Here is an 11,915-nt window from a genome sequence, read left to right as displayed (position 1 = left end):
TTGGTTCTTTTTTTCAGAAGAAGCATGATATCCCTGCAATTAGCTTCACCGGCAATGACAGTGCTTTTGTCCCCATTCAATTCCCTCTTTTTGCTTTTCCCCTTTCCCCCCACTTGAATCACCGCGTCGTCTCTACGGAGTAGGCAATGTTTTATTTGAGCTCAACCCCGCCTGGACTTGAGAATCCCTTAGCTCATTAGCTTAGGGTTTGTTTTGCTTTCTCTTATCACCTTTTGGTATGAATATCATGCCGTCCACTCGTTTAAACCTTTCCGTTACATAGATTTTCAGATCCTGTGTAGTACCCTGGCTTTATAAGATGTAGAAATTATTAGACTAAGAACGTAGACTACAACATCTGTGCCCAAAACTTGGAAGCACTGTGTCAACGGTATCCTCTATGTATATGTGCCGTACCCGTGCAAAATGGTTATAGGTTCTAATAAAGGCCATTCTTTCCAAGGTTTAGATGAGTACCATGCATAATACTTAATACTCCGAGAGGTCTGTTGCCCACTTGATAAGGCTTCTGGATCCTGTCATCCATGGATGATTACGGGACTATAGACATTAAGTACCTATGAATCATGTCACGTCTAACCTGATCACTCTTATAGGCTGTATTTATATCATGATTCATGACTTCGGGAGTACCTTACATAGGTATATATGTAAGAATCTTATTCCTAGATCCATCAGACAAGACGCTTAAACGAACCTTGGAAGACTCCTTTTTCTACGCGGTGTAGATAATGTACAACACAACGAGCCCCGCTGATGAAAATAGATTATAGAATGGATAGAATGGATATGATGGATAGGATGGATATAGGGGGTTTAGACGTTAGCTAACACGGAGTATTATCTATTCATGGTGCGCTCTATAGAAAGTAACAGGTCTACCGAGGTATAGCCGTTCATAAATGAAGTATAAACCGTGAAGGTGTGGCGACAATCCCCCTTTTACAACATTCTGGAAACGCCACTATTGTTCTTTCCCCACTAGCACTGATCTAAGTGTTCCAGGCTTGTGGCTTCACAGGTTTGATGATTCCATTTCGTCGAAATCGTCGAGATCGTCGAGTACAATCCCTCTCTTGATGCGGATATATATGCCCCTATACAAGTGATATCAGGTAGTTCGTTGCTTATTTTGCCTAGCTCTAAAGATATAGACTGGATCTAAGTAACTCACTAGATAGTAACTGAGTATACCTACGTCCTTATACTCATCAAAAGTACTATATGTGGGATCCTCTTTCCAAGGTTGTTTGGTCGATCTACCTGTCTGATGAAGCTTAATCGAGCGATCAGCTGAAGGGGATGTATGATCACGGTTATTTTGACATGGTAGTAAAAGAAGAGGAAGATACATTTCAAATGGACAAATATTAAAACGTGAAGGTGAAAGTACATCATGATCTGCATGCCTGAGGTCGTTGAATCCTGGGTGCGGCCAGGGGCAAAAAAAAAGAATAGGATCCCAATCTCGAAGTAGAAATCCATATTCTTCCTAATTTCAAATCTCTTCCCTTATAACATCTTTTTTTCTTTTCCCTCTTTTCCCTATTTTCCCTCTCTTCGTTCCTCTTTTTTCTTGATCCTTTCTGATCTTTCTCGATCAAACGGGTCTTGATCACCAATGATCGGATTGCCTTGATTTCCCTCTCCTGCATCCCCTCTTCTCCCCCTCAAAATCCAACCGGTGCCACCATGGCGAATAATAACGTGTAGGTCAAAGGAGCCAAGGAACAAATGCTCTATCAGAATCTGGAACTGACAGCTTGGATAGAATTGGCTCAGCATGGCGTTCCTTTTGGCATACCATGACCTCCTATGACCGCCACGCATCCCATGATTCTCCCTACCGTACTGGTCGACACGTCCCCCTCAGCCAGAGTCGCCATGAACCTCTCACATCCATTGCCACTAGCGCCATCGAGTCTCGTGCAGATCTTACTAATCCTTACGACGATGAACCGACCAAAGGCAGTGCTACTGAGTGGAACGGTTCCCCGACCGACGGCTCCCCCAGACCCTACTCCCCTGGAATGAGATCTACAGCTTCCAAACGAACTTCAAATGATCATCCTGATGGCACCCCGGAAATTCAAATGCAGAGCTTCCACGATGGTGCACCCCCACCTCCACCTGTCGCTCACTCCTGGAGGAAGATCGAACGGTGGTTGGAAAGCAACTACGAGGAACTGCTGGACAATCTCGGTGAAGGATGCACCCAGAACGATATCAATGAATTGGAACACGAGTTGGATTGCAGTCTACCATTAGAAGTGCGCGAGTCTTTGATGATCCACGACGGTCAAGAGCGCCCTGGTCTGCCTACGGGTATCCTTTTTAGCTGCATGTTGCTGGACTGTGAAGAAATAGTACAGGAGCGTCGAAACTGGAAGACCGTCAATGAAGAGTTCCTCAGCTCTTCCATGATGAACGCCCCCGTATCAAGCTCCACTGCTAGCTCGTCTGCCGCCGCCGCTACTTCAACCCAAGGTACGAATCCGCAATGGCGCAATGATTTACTCGACCGCCAAGACTCCCAACCCCCCGGTGCTGTGCAAAAGGCATATGCCCACCCAGCCTGGATTCCTCTTGCCCGTGATTGGGGTGGCAACCACCTTGCGATCGATCTGGCACCCGGTCCTGCCGGTAAATGGGGCCAGGTGATCATATTTGGTCGCGACTACGATTGCAAATACGTTGTGGCCCGATCCTGGTCCGCTTTCCTCGCTATGTTTGCCCACGACCTGTGCAGCGGCAAGAGCATTGTCGATGAGGAGACGAACGAACTGAAGTTGATCGAGTTCAAGTCACAAAACGTCGAACCGCCGTATTTGGAAATTCTGCGATGGCGCGTTGATCAAAAGTATGGCCGTCGTCCACCACGTCGACGTGGTCCTGGCCCTAGCGGATTGAGTGCGAATGCGTCCGGCAAGTCTAGCACTCGAGACTCGCCATATGGTAGTCCAACCCGGGGCGAGGAACGAGGCCGATCACCACATCGCAGTCGTGGACCAACTCAGAGCCCCAAGGCGCCATTTGGTATCTCTAGCCCTCTCGCACGTGTGACCGAGGAATCTTCAAGTTCTACTGCGACTCCGGGACCGACGATCTCCGAGGACCCAATTGAAGAAGAAATCCAAGAGGACCAGGCAGAAGATCTGATGGAGATAACCACACCCCAAATCTCCAACAAGGAAAACGAAGGTTTCTCCGAGAATACTGAGAAGGCCGAGAAGAGCGCAGACACCAAGTCATCAGAGGTAGATAAAGAGAAGAAGGATGACTCTTCTCTGGACTCTGAAGTCCTCGGGGAAATGAAGAACGTGGCCATTTAGACCGTCCTCTTCGTCCCCATTTTCTCTTCTTCTCATAACTCTTTTTTTTACGGTTTTGCCCTCTCCAGAAGTATGGCGTCTGACGACGAACTTCTGCATCTACGTGACACCTCTTTGCTTCCATGTATAGAATTCCCCTTCTCCTCGTTCTCTCCGTTCTTCATTTGTTGTAACTCTAGGGAGCTTCGTTATGTCTTGTTCTGCTTTTAACCTTGCGGCTCTGTGCTCATCGGTCTCCATTGATATTTGCCTGTAATTCTATGATGATCCAGTATTAGTGCAATTTTTTTTTTTTTTTCTATTCTGGCTCCAATCTCATTCTCACTAGTATCGAGTATCGTATAAATGATAATGATTTTCCAAGTAAACTCATAACTGATCAATCCCACTCGTCATCATCATCGCGGCCACGAAGTCCAGTATTTCCACTGCGAATAGCTTTTCTCGTTTTCCCAATTCTCCGTCCCTCATTCTCACTGTCACTCTCACCGCGAATATCATCTTCATCTCCCTCTGAGAATTTGGCCTGCGACAACACATCTTTCAATAGCAACCTCTTCTCAAGAACCTTTAGGCTAAACCCTCCCGCTCCATCAGACCCCAATCCTTCAAACCCAACTACCTTCTCAACTCCAACTCCATCCTTGAACCCAATCACACACGGGAGCACTCGAATTCCAAGCTTCTCTACCAGAAAGGGTGTGTTTCGCACATCCACTCGAGCAAAACGCACTTCATAATGTCGCCCGGCAAACTCCTCCAGCTTTGAATCCATCACTGCACACCGCGCAAAGTCTTGATGAGCAAAATGCACAATACACCGCGATGTCTGAGTCGTAAAGTCTAGCACTGACTGGTCATTGTCTAGTGTGGGGTACGTGCTGTCCCGCGAGACTAGAGTCGCGCCGCGCGGGTTTGCGTCGCGATTGGTCTTCTGAGATGAAAGCTCTGCGTTCAACTGTTGTATACGCTGGGTGCGGTAGCTTGTGTCGTCTTCGTTTTCGAGTTCTGCGAAGAGAGCTTCGTCGTCTGAATCGGGCATTTTGAAAACGAAGTTCGATGGTGGGGTTCCGATGTTTCAGGATAGATTTGAGGATACGGATAGGTTTGTTGAAGCAGATCACTTGCTCCGTACCAACCCAATTGCGTTGAAGTTCAGACTTGGTTTTTGAGTAGGGTTTAGGGTATTGTGGAGGTTCGAGGATTGATCTCCGCGATGTCTTGGAAGCTCCACTGGTGAATCCGCAGATATCAAATAAAGTTGTGGACAGATCTTTTTTTCATTAAGATTATTTATAGTTCCTGAATATTAATCTATCCCTGTAGCTGGACATTCATTTCATGCAACCATAATTCATCCAATTGAACTTTTACTCAATGTTGGTGCTCGTTCTCTTCTATATCTACTTGCAAAAAATAGATTAATTGATGAGTCATCCCCCCTTAAGCCCCTGCTGACCTAAACATAGATAGCGCCGCTTCCGGCCAGAATCAATTCTTCCTTTCTCTCCTTGAGGTGTTTACAGGCGCATAACGATTGTTCTTTCTTCTTTCCACCCTGTTTCTTCTCTTTTTCTAAATAATCCACTCATCTGGTCACCGCCACAATGGTTGAAGATAAGAAGTCTGACGACTACGCCATCGAAATGAGCAAGTTGGATAACAACAAGGAATTCGAGGCCGCGCCTCCACCACAACTTCGGCCTGCTCCCCCTAGTGGAGGAGCAAATAATCCTGCTCTTCCTGTTCTAGCATACTGTGGTTCATCTATCATGATGACTGTTATGAACAAATATGTCCTGTCAGGATTGGACTTCAATTTGAACTTCCTGCTCCTTATGGTCCAGGTACGTTCAAAATAGTGTTTTGTTGAAGGCCGAAGACTGATCTTTCATATCGTTTCTTAGTCTCTGGTCTGTATAGCAGCTATCCAAACTTGCAAATCCATGGGTCTCATTACCTACCGCGACTTTAGTGCTGACGAGGCCAAGAAGTGTAAGTCACTATCCTTATCTTGTTGATTGGCGACCTCTAACATTTCTTGTTGCTAGGGTTCCCCATTACTTTGTTGCTTATTGGTATGATCTATACCGGCTCCAAGGCCCTCCAGTTCCTCTCCATCCCAGTCTACACTATCTTCAAGAACTTGACCATCATTCTTATCGCCTATGGTGAGGTTCTGTGGTTCGGTGGCTCTGTCACCCGCATGACCCTGTTTTCTTTCGGGTTGATGGTTCTAAGCTCCATAATTGCCGCCTGGGCCGATATCAAGCACGCTGTCGAGAGCAGCGGTGACGCCTCAGGCAAGGTCTCAACCCTGAATGCAGGCTACATCTGGATGTTGGTCAACTGCCTGTGCACTTCGTCTTATGTGCTGGGTATGCGCAAGCGAATCAAGTTGACTAACTTCAAAGACTTTGACAGTATGTTTTGTTTTTCTTTCATTTTTCTGATAATGCGTTGTTTGGCGCATTTCCGAAGACCTATACTAATTCCGTTCCCTAAGCCATGTTCTACAACAACCTGCTGTCTGTTCCTATTCTCATCGTCGCTACCTTCTTGGTTGAGGACTGGTCATCCGCTAACCTGGCCCGCAATTTCCCCGAATCCAACCGCAATGGAATTTACATCGCCATGATTCTGTCTGGTCTATCTTCCGTCTTCATCTCGTACACCTCCGCCTGGTGTGTGCGTGTCACCTCTTCCACCACATACTCTATGGTTGGCGCTCTCAACAAGCTCCCCATCGCTGTGTCCGGTCTTGTCTTCTTCGATGCCCCTGTCACCTTCCCCAGTGTGTCTGCCATCGCTGTCGGTTTCGTCAGTGGCCTTGTGTATGCTGTCGCCAAGATCAAGCAGAACGCCAAGCCTAGGACTGGTGTCCTTCCCACCTCCAACCCTCTGGTCAGCGCCAGCAGCCAGAGCATGCGCGACTCCCTGCGCTCTTGAAAAGTATAAACGATTTTCCAACTTTTTATCTCACAAGTGGGTCTCGAGACCACTTGCGCATCACCCCCGTCACATATCTTGGTTGAGAAGAGCCATATCTTGCATGTGTCATTATGATTCACGTTTCATTGCAGTGACTCTGTGGTTAATCCTGTATTGGTGTTGGTGTCTCTTCTTATTTGGTCATTCTAGGGGGAAAAGGCTGCCAATCTGGGCCACGGTACGACTTTATAGTAATTTTTCTTCTTCTTTTTCTTCTTCTCATCTCTTCTTTTTATGCGGGCATAGCCTGGTTTCATTTCTTGAATTCAATGGATTGTATATAATAGAACATGCTTTCTCTTTTTCTGCATTTCCAATGTTCCATCAACCTCTAGGGCTATAGTTTCGGCTAAGTTATAACCCTCTCGGCTGTCGGTCTAAGTTAGCTGCATACTTCTCACATATGGATCAAGCTAGCTATATAACTGATCATATCCCACTCGCTGTTTCTTATTATTCTTGGAAGTCCCTTTTAACGATTATCATGTCAGGCACATTGATTATTACCGGCGCCACTGGCTCCCTCGCTCTTGAAGTCGTACGCCAACTTCGCTCATCACCGTACATAGTTGTTGGCACAGTTCGAAAGGCAAAGCAGATTCCCCAAACTCCACAGCTGCTCCAACTCGACCAGTTGAAATCCCAGTATACCCCAGGCCAACTACAGACCAAAGAAGTAGACTTGAACTCCTTGGCCGAAGTACGTTCCTTCGCCAACAGCATCGCTAGCCAAATCGAATCGGGGGACCTCCCACCCCTTTCTGCGATCATTTGCAATGCATTCACTTGGTCTCTGGACAAACAGCACTTTTCAGAAGATGGATATGAATCGACTTTCCAAGTCGGCCATCTTGCGCATTTCTTATTGGTGTTGATGCTTGTACAGTGTATGCATGAATCCGGCCGGATCGTCATGCTTGGCTCGGAGGTTCATAATCCGGAGCATCATAATGCTCTGGCTGAACTTGGTGCTCAGATTCCTTCGGATATGAACCTACTGGTGAAGCCTGCTTTGGATGATGTTGGGACAGAGTATGATATGGGTTGGCGACGATACGCAAATTGCAAGTTGGCTAATGTTATGTTTATGCGGAGCTTGAACCAGCGTCTTGAGAAGGTATGTTCGTTCCAAGGTTTTCTAATTGGGTCTTCTCACTTCCAATTGTGAGTCAGTGTTGATTTGAATTGATAGGATCCGAAACTTAGCAAAATTACCGTCATGGCCATGGACCCCGGAGGCATTGTAGACTCAAGAGCCCATCTTGTCCAACGTTCTTCAACGCGGTTCATGTTTGGCCTTATTGCTATTCTGATGCCTCTTCTTAGGCCGTTCACCTCTAGTGTTCGTTTGAGCTCAGATTCGGCCCGAGATCTCGTTACGTTGGCTGTGGACCCGGAGTATCATTCCAGTAGGGGATACTTTGCCGGGACAAAGGCTATCATGGCTGCATCTGTGACGGAGAATGAAGATGCTCGAGAAGGTCTTTGGGCTGCTTGTTGGAAATGGGCTGTAATTAGTGGTAAAGAGACTTGTATAATGAAGAGTCTAGTCTAGAAGTACAGACTCACTCACTCAGCGCTCAGTACCACAGCTACCACAATTTTTAGTTGATAAGTATTACGAAATAGATCTAAGTCTTCATATTCCAAATCTTCTTTCCAAAGCTGCTTCGTTGTAGTACTTGCAACCTTATTCTAACACTAATTGACGGCTTGTGACAACATGGAATTATACCACAGTCCAGTCCGTCTTTGCCCATGGTATCAATAATATCCAGAATCAGCTTAAGGCCATCTATATGAATTTTGGAGAGATTAATTCCTATCGAGGAAAAAGTCCCAACGCTTTGGCTAATTGGACACTTCATTTTTCGGTTAACGTCTCGGCTAAACTCTCCATAGCCGAACACAGTTAGTTTCAACTCTCACTTGCTACTAAATCTGTAGTTATTGATTGATCCCCTGCTTACAAAGTACTGCGTACTGGTCAATATTATGCTCACGCTCAGCGGGCCCACTTTGAGAACAGGCTGAAATTGAGATGCCGAGAGAACAGCCGGCTCGTCGAGCACGCGCTGTTTGTATTAGATGCCACACTCGCAAGGTGAATTATATCCCAACATTAATAAGGCACGAGCTGACTTTCTAGGTACGATGTGACCTTGAGACTCACTCAGGAATATGTAGCCGTTGCATGGATGAAGGTCATGAATGCAGCCCTCATATTGGCCCCAGGAAACAAAAGAGACTTCATTCAGCACAGCCGTCGACACTACCCACAACTCAGACAGATACGCAGTCACAAGGTCCTGTTAGGTCGACGTCAAACGCTTCTGCCTCTGCCTCTGCCTCTGCTTCTGCCTCTGCTTCTGCCTTTGCTTCTACTACCCCTTTCGATATAATATCTCATAGTCGCAGTGTCCGCTCTAAAAGTCATGCAGATAACAATCTCATGAGGGTTTCCCATTCTGTTGGAAGTGATCTGTCTTTTTCAGAACTGAACCAGGCGAATCTTTTACCGTCTCCAGCCACTGTACAAGCTTTGGCTGACTTCTACTTCAATGAGCTCTTCCACATCGTGCCAGTTCTCGACCTGGATCAACCAGAGCTGCAAACCTCCATGTTACTTAGACAATGTCTTTGTTTTGCAGGCAGTTTAATGCGTCAATCTACTAGTTCGGCGGATTGGTCACCATACGCTTTTTACGGGCGCATCAAGTCATTGCTTAATCTCGATCGAGATCCGCAAAACATTATCACTGCTCTCAGTATTCTAAGTTCATGGCAACCCTCTGAGCCGGAAGCTATCCTACTTGATAGTCCGTATCAATGGTGCGGTATGGCCGTGCGCCTGGGATTGCAGTTGCGATGGCACGAGGAGGAGACATATTCTCGGTTGCAGCATCCTGGACGGGCACGGAGAATCTGGTGGTATCTTTTTGCTAACGATACCATGCAGATGGCCTGTTCAGGTCTACCAGGGACACTTCCGATTGAGAAAACATCTGCCAGGTTACCTACTCCAGTCGACTTTACGACTCAAGACACCAGGGCTCAAGTATTCTGTGCAATGGTTTCTCTATGCAGGATTATTCGCCAGGTATTGGAACTCGCTCAGGTTGATTACACTCCGCCGGAAGATCTATATTCATGTCTGGATGACTTGAGATTGTGGAGGGAAGGCTTATCGGATGAATTGCAACTATTTGACTTAAACACCATGGTCAGGAAGAGCTATTCTCGTATTGTGGTCGAGATTCACATTTACTATCTAGTCACCATCATTCTCACTTGCTTCCTTGGTCGTCGCGACGTGCCTTCTTTATTCAGATATGCCTCTATGAGCGCCTCTTCGTGCATCACTCGACTCTATGAGGAAATTGATTGCCATGAACATGTTTCATACCTGGCAACGCTGCACTCTTGGGCTATTCTTGTCGCGGCGATTCCTCGGACATTCAGTGATGGAGGGCGTTTGAACCCAGAGTGGGCAGAAGAGTCTGAAATTATGCACCGGGTATTGGAGAAGATGTGTGAAAAGCATCCCTCAGCAGTTATGGTACGAAACAAGCTCAAGACAATGGGCTCGTCAGAGAAAGAATCCACCGCCCATTCTGAAGCTGTTTGGGATCCGAATTTCACTGTCAACGAGCGATCACTCTCTATGCGTTCCTTGTTCCATTTCCCTTCTTCCTTCTGCACTATGCTTGGCTTCTTGGACTCGAACGAGAAACATGTCAGTCCTCAGGATAGCACTTTTGATTTTCCCCCGGATTGGCCTGTTGAATGGTCATCCTTTTTATATGATGGTCAAATAGATCTATCATTCCTGGAGCCTTGACCTAGATTACGTGAAGGATGGAAACATTCTATATATGAAACCGAATAGGGGGCTAATCCCCGATTCAAAAACGGCCCAGATGTAGCGCACTTTTTACGTGGAATTTCGGAAGTCTGAGACGCTAAATTCCTTTAGTCCAATTATATTCAAACAACTCAACGTGGGATTAATTAGTTTCCGTTAATCATCATTAATTATAGGACATTCGAGAACACTAAGAATACTTAGACCCCGCTGTTGACGACGGTTGATGACGGGAGACATTTTCCAGCGTTTTACATCAAATTAGTCAAAATAGTTCGCGATAGTTTTATAACTAGTGATCTAGTCTCCCTTTTCCCCTCAACCTCCATGAAATGGCCTTTGGACAGAATGCGGCCCGTGGGAGCCAAAGTACAACTTTCCATTCCCAGCCAAGCTAAACGTCGTTCCGGTATTATTTTCAAAGGTCCTTCATCGAATGATCGTTATATCGAACTGGAGGAGCAGGACCTATTGAGAACTAGCAGTCCGATGAACGAAACTCCTCATCATGATACCCAGAAACGTCGAATGTTGTACATTCCAGACACCTGGTACTCACGTTCATTCGCCTTGATTGGAATTATAGAGACTATCCTCACTGTCGCTATTGAAAGGTGAGTCAACTCAGCCCTCATCTTGTTCCACGTGGATAGGATCTGATATAAGCCCTTCTCTCTATAGCTGGATCTTCGTTAGCATTTCAAAACACTTCGATGCTTTTGGCAACACTCAGGGCACTCTGCGCCTTCGATCATTTCTGGCCCTTTATATCTTCGCTCTTCTCTATGAGCTGGTACTAGCTTACGACGCCCTACGACGCAAAAATGCCTTCCAGCTAGTCGGTCTCTGCTGTTGCAACCTCGGTCTTTTTGCATATGGAATCGTTCAGACACATGAGGTTCGGGAAACTATGCTCAGCTTGGCGGTAGACGTGTCGGAAAGTGCGCATCTTTGGAGGCTTTATCGGATTGGATTGATCGTCGTGCCTGTGCTTCTGGGAATTGCCACTATCGCCATGAGCTTTGTGACGTGGAAATTGCGGGCGGAGTTTGCCTGGTATATATACAAGGATATCAGTGCGGATTTGCAGATGAATCGTCACTATTTCATTTACCAGGTGAGATAAAGATCGGCCCAGGTGATTGACAGGACTCCTTATGCTAAATCCTATATTTCAGGTTTATATTGCGCTGTTGAAGTTTGACTTCTTCTTCATATTCGGTTCTCAGCTTCAAATCCTTCTTGCCATTAAATCCTCCAGGAACTTCGACTTCATAATCGAGGCAGTCATGATTCCCATTGGCATTTTGACTCTGGTACTAGCAGCACGCTTCTGTCGAATGGAAAAGACCAAGTCTCTCTTTGTCGTCATGGTAAGATATATATCCCTTTTCCAATAGATGTGAAATCTCCGAACTAACGGTTATAGTCATTCATGTGCGTGATCATAGCAAGCTTCATCCTGAGTCTGTATGAAACATTCAACACAAATTCCAGCATAAAAGTTTACCAGGTTTCCTTAACCCTGTTGACTACAATTGCCATCTTACTTATTGTAGCCACGCTCGTCAACTCAGTTTTGTGCATTCGCGGCTTCAATAAAGGACTGAAGCAGCATATTGAGAGTCTTCGGAAGACACAGCCTACTCATGAGGGGGATAACTGGGATCAAGATACGAAGTCACGATTTGAAATCAATTAACAAG

At 46.1% G+C, this 11,915-nt stretch overlaps 6 protein-coding genes across 6 annotated transcripts; 5 read left to right on the top strand and 1 right to left on the bottom strand.

Annotated features, from left to right (window-relative positions):
* Positions 1–1,713: 1,713 nt before the first annotated feature.
* Positions 1,714–3,353, top strand: N7495_008952 (SMI1/KNR4 family protein; the record flags this gene model as incomplete). Its single annotated transcript, XM_057211603.1, has 2 exons — positions 1,714–1,730; positions 1,793–3,353. 2 exons carry the CDS (start codon positions 1,714–1,716, stop codon positions 3,351–3,353), a joined length of 1,578 nt encoding a protein of 525 aa, XP_057061146.1.
* Positions 3,354–3,732: 379 nt separating this feature from the next.
* Positions 3,733–4,395, bottom strand: N7495_008951 (thioredoxin domain-containing protein; the record flags this gene model as incomplete). The annotated part of the gene is made up of 1 exon (XM_057211602.1): positions 3,733–4,395. One exon carries the CDS (start codon positions 4,393–4,395, stop codon positions 3,733–3,735), a length of 663 nt encoding a protein of 220 aa, XP_057061145.1.
* A 565-nt stretch (positions 4,396–4,960) lies between these two features.
* Positions 4,961–6,302, top strand: gmtA (GDP-mannose transporter; the record flags this gene model as incomplete). The annotated part of the gene is made up of 4 exons (XM_057211601.1): positions 4,961–5,200; positions 5,261–5,348; positions 5,405–5,776; positions 5,860–6,302. The coding sequence occupies 4 exons, from the start codon at positions 4,961–4,963 to the stop codon at positions 6,300–6,302; spliced, it is 1,143 nt and encodes a 380-aa protein (XP_057061144.1).
* A 526-nt stretch (positions 6,303–6,828) lies between these two features.
* N7495_008949 (uncharacterized protein) lies at positions 6,829–7,899 on the top strand (the record flags this gene model as incomplete). Its single annotated transcript, XM_057211600.1, has 2 exons — positions 6,829–7,461; positions 7,537–7,899. The coding sequence occupies 2 exons, from the start codon at positions 6,829–6,831 to the stop codon at positions 7,897–7,899; spliced, it is 996 nt and encodes a 331-aa protein (XP_057061143.1).
* Positions 7,900–8,538: 639 nt separating this feature from the next.
* N7495_008948 (fungal specific transcription factor domain-containing protein) lies at positions 8,539–10,185 on the top strand (the record flags this gene model as incomplete). Its single annotated transcript, XM_057211599.1, has 1 exon — positions 8,539–10,185. The coding sequence occupies one exon, from the start codon at positions 8,539–8,541 to the stop codon at positions 10,183–10,185; it is 1,647 nt and encodes a 548-aa protein (XP_057061142.1).
* A 351-nt stretch (positions 10,186–10,536) lies between these two features.
* Positions 10,537–11,911, top strand: N7495_008947 (uncharacterized protein; the record flags this gene model as incomplete). The annotated part of the gene is made up of 4 exons (XM_057211598.1): positions 10,537–10,823; positions 10,891–11,326; positions 11,388–11,582; positions 11,639–11,911. The coding sequence occupies 4 exons, from the start codon at positions 10,537–10,539 to the stop codon at positions 11,909–11,911; spliced, it is 1,191 nt and encodes a 396-aa protein (XP_057061141.1).
* Positions 11,912–11,915: the final 4 nt, after the last annotated feature.

The sequence above is a fragment of the Penicillium taxi genome (assembly GCF_028828555.1).
Source record: "Penicillium taxi strain IBT 34144 chromosome Unknown utg000005l_segment0_segment0, whole genome shotgun sequence".
NCBI classification, from domain to species: domain Eukaryota; kingdom Fungi; phylum Ascomycota; class Eurotiomycetes; order Eurotiales; family Aspergillaceae; genus Penicillium; species Penicillium taxi.
This window is presented reverse-complemented; position numbering and strand designations above follow the sequence as displayed.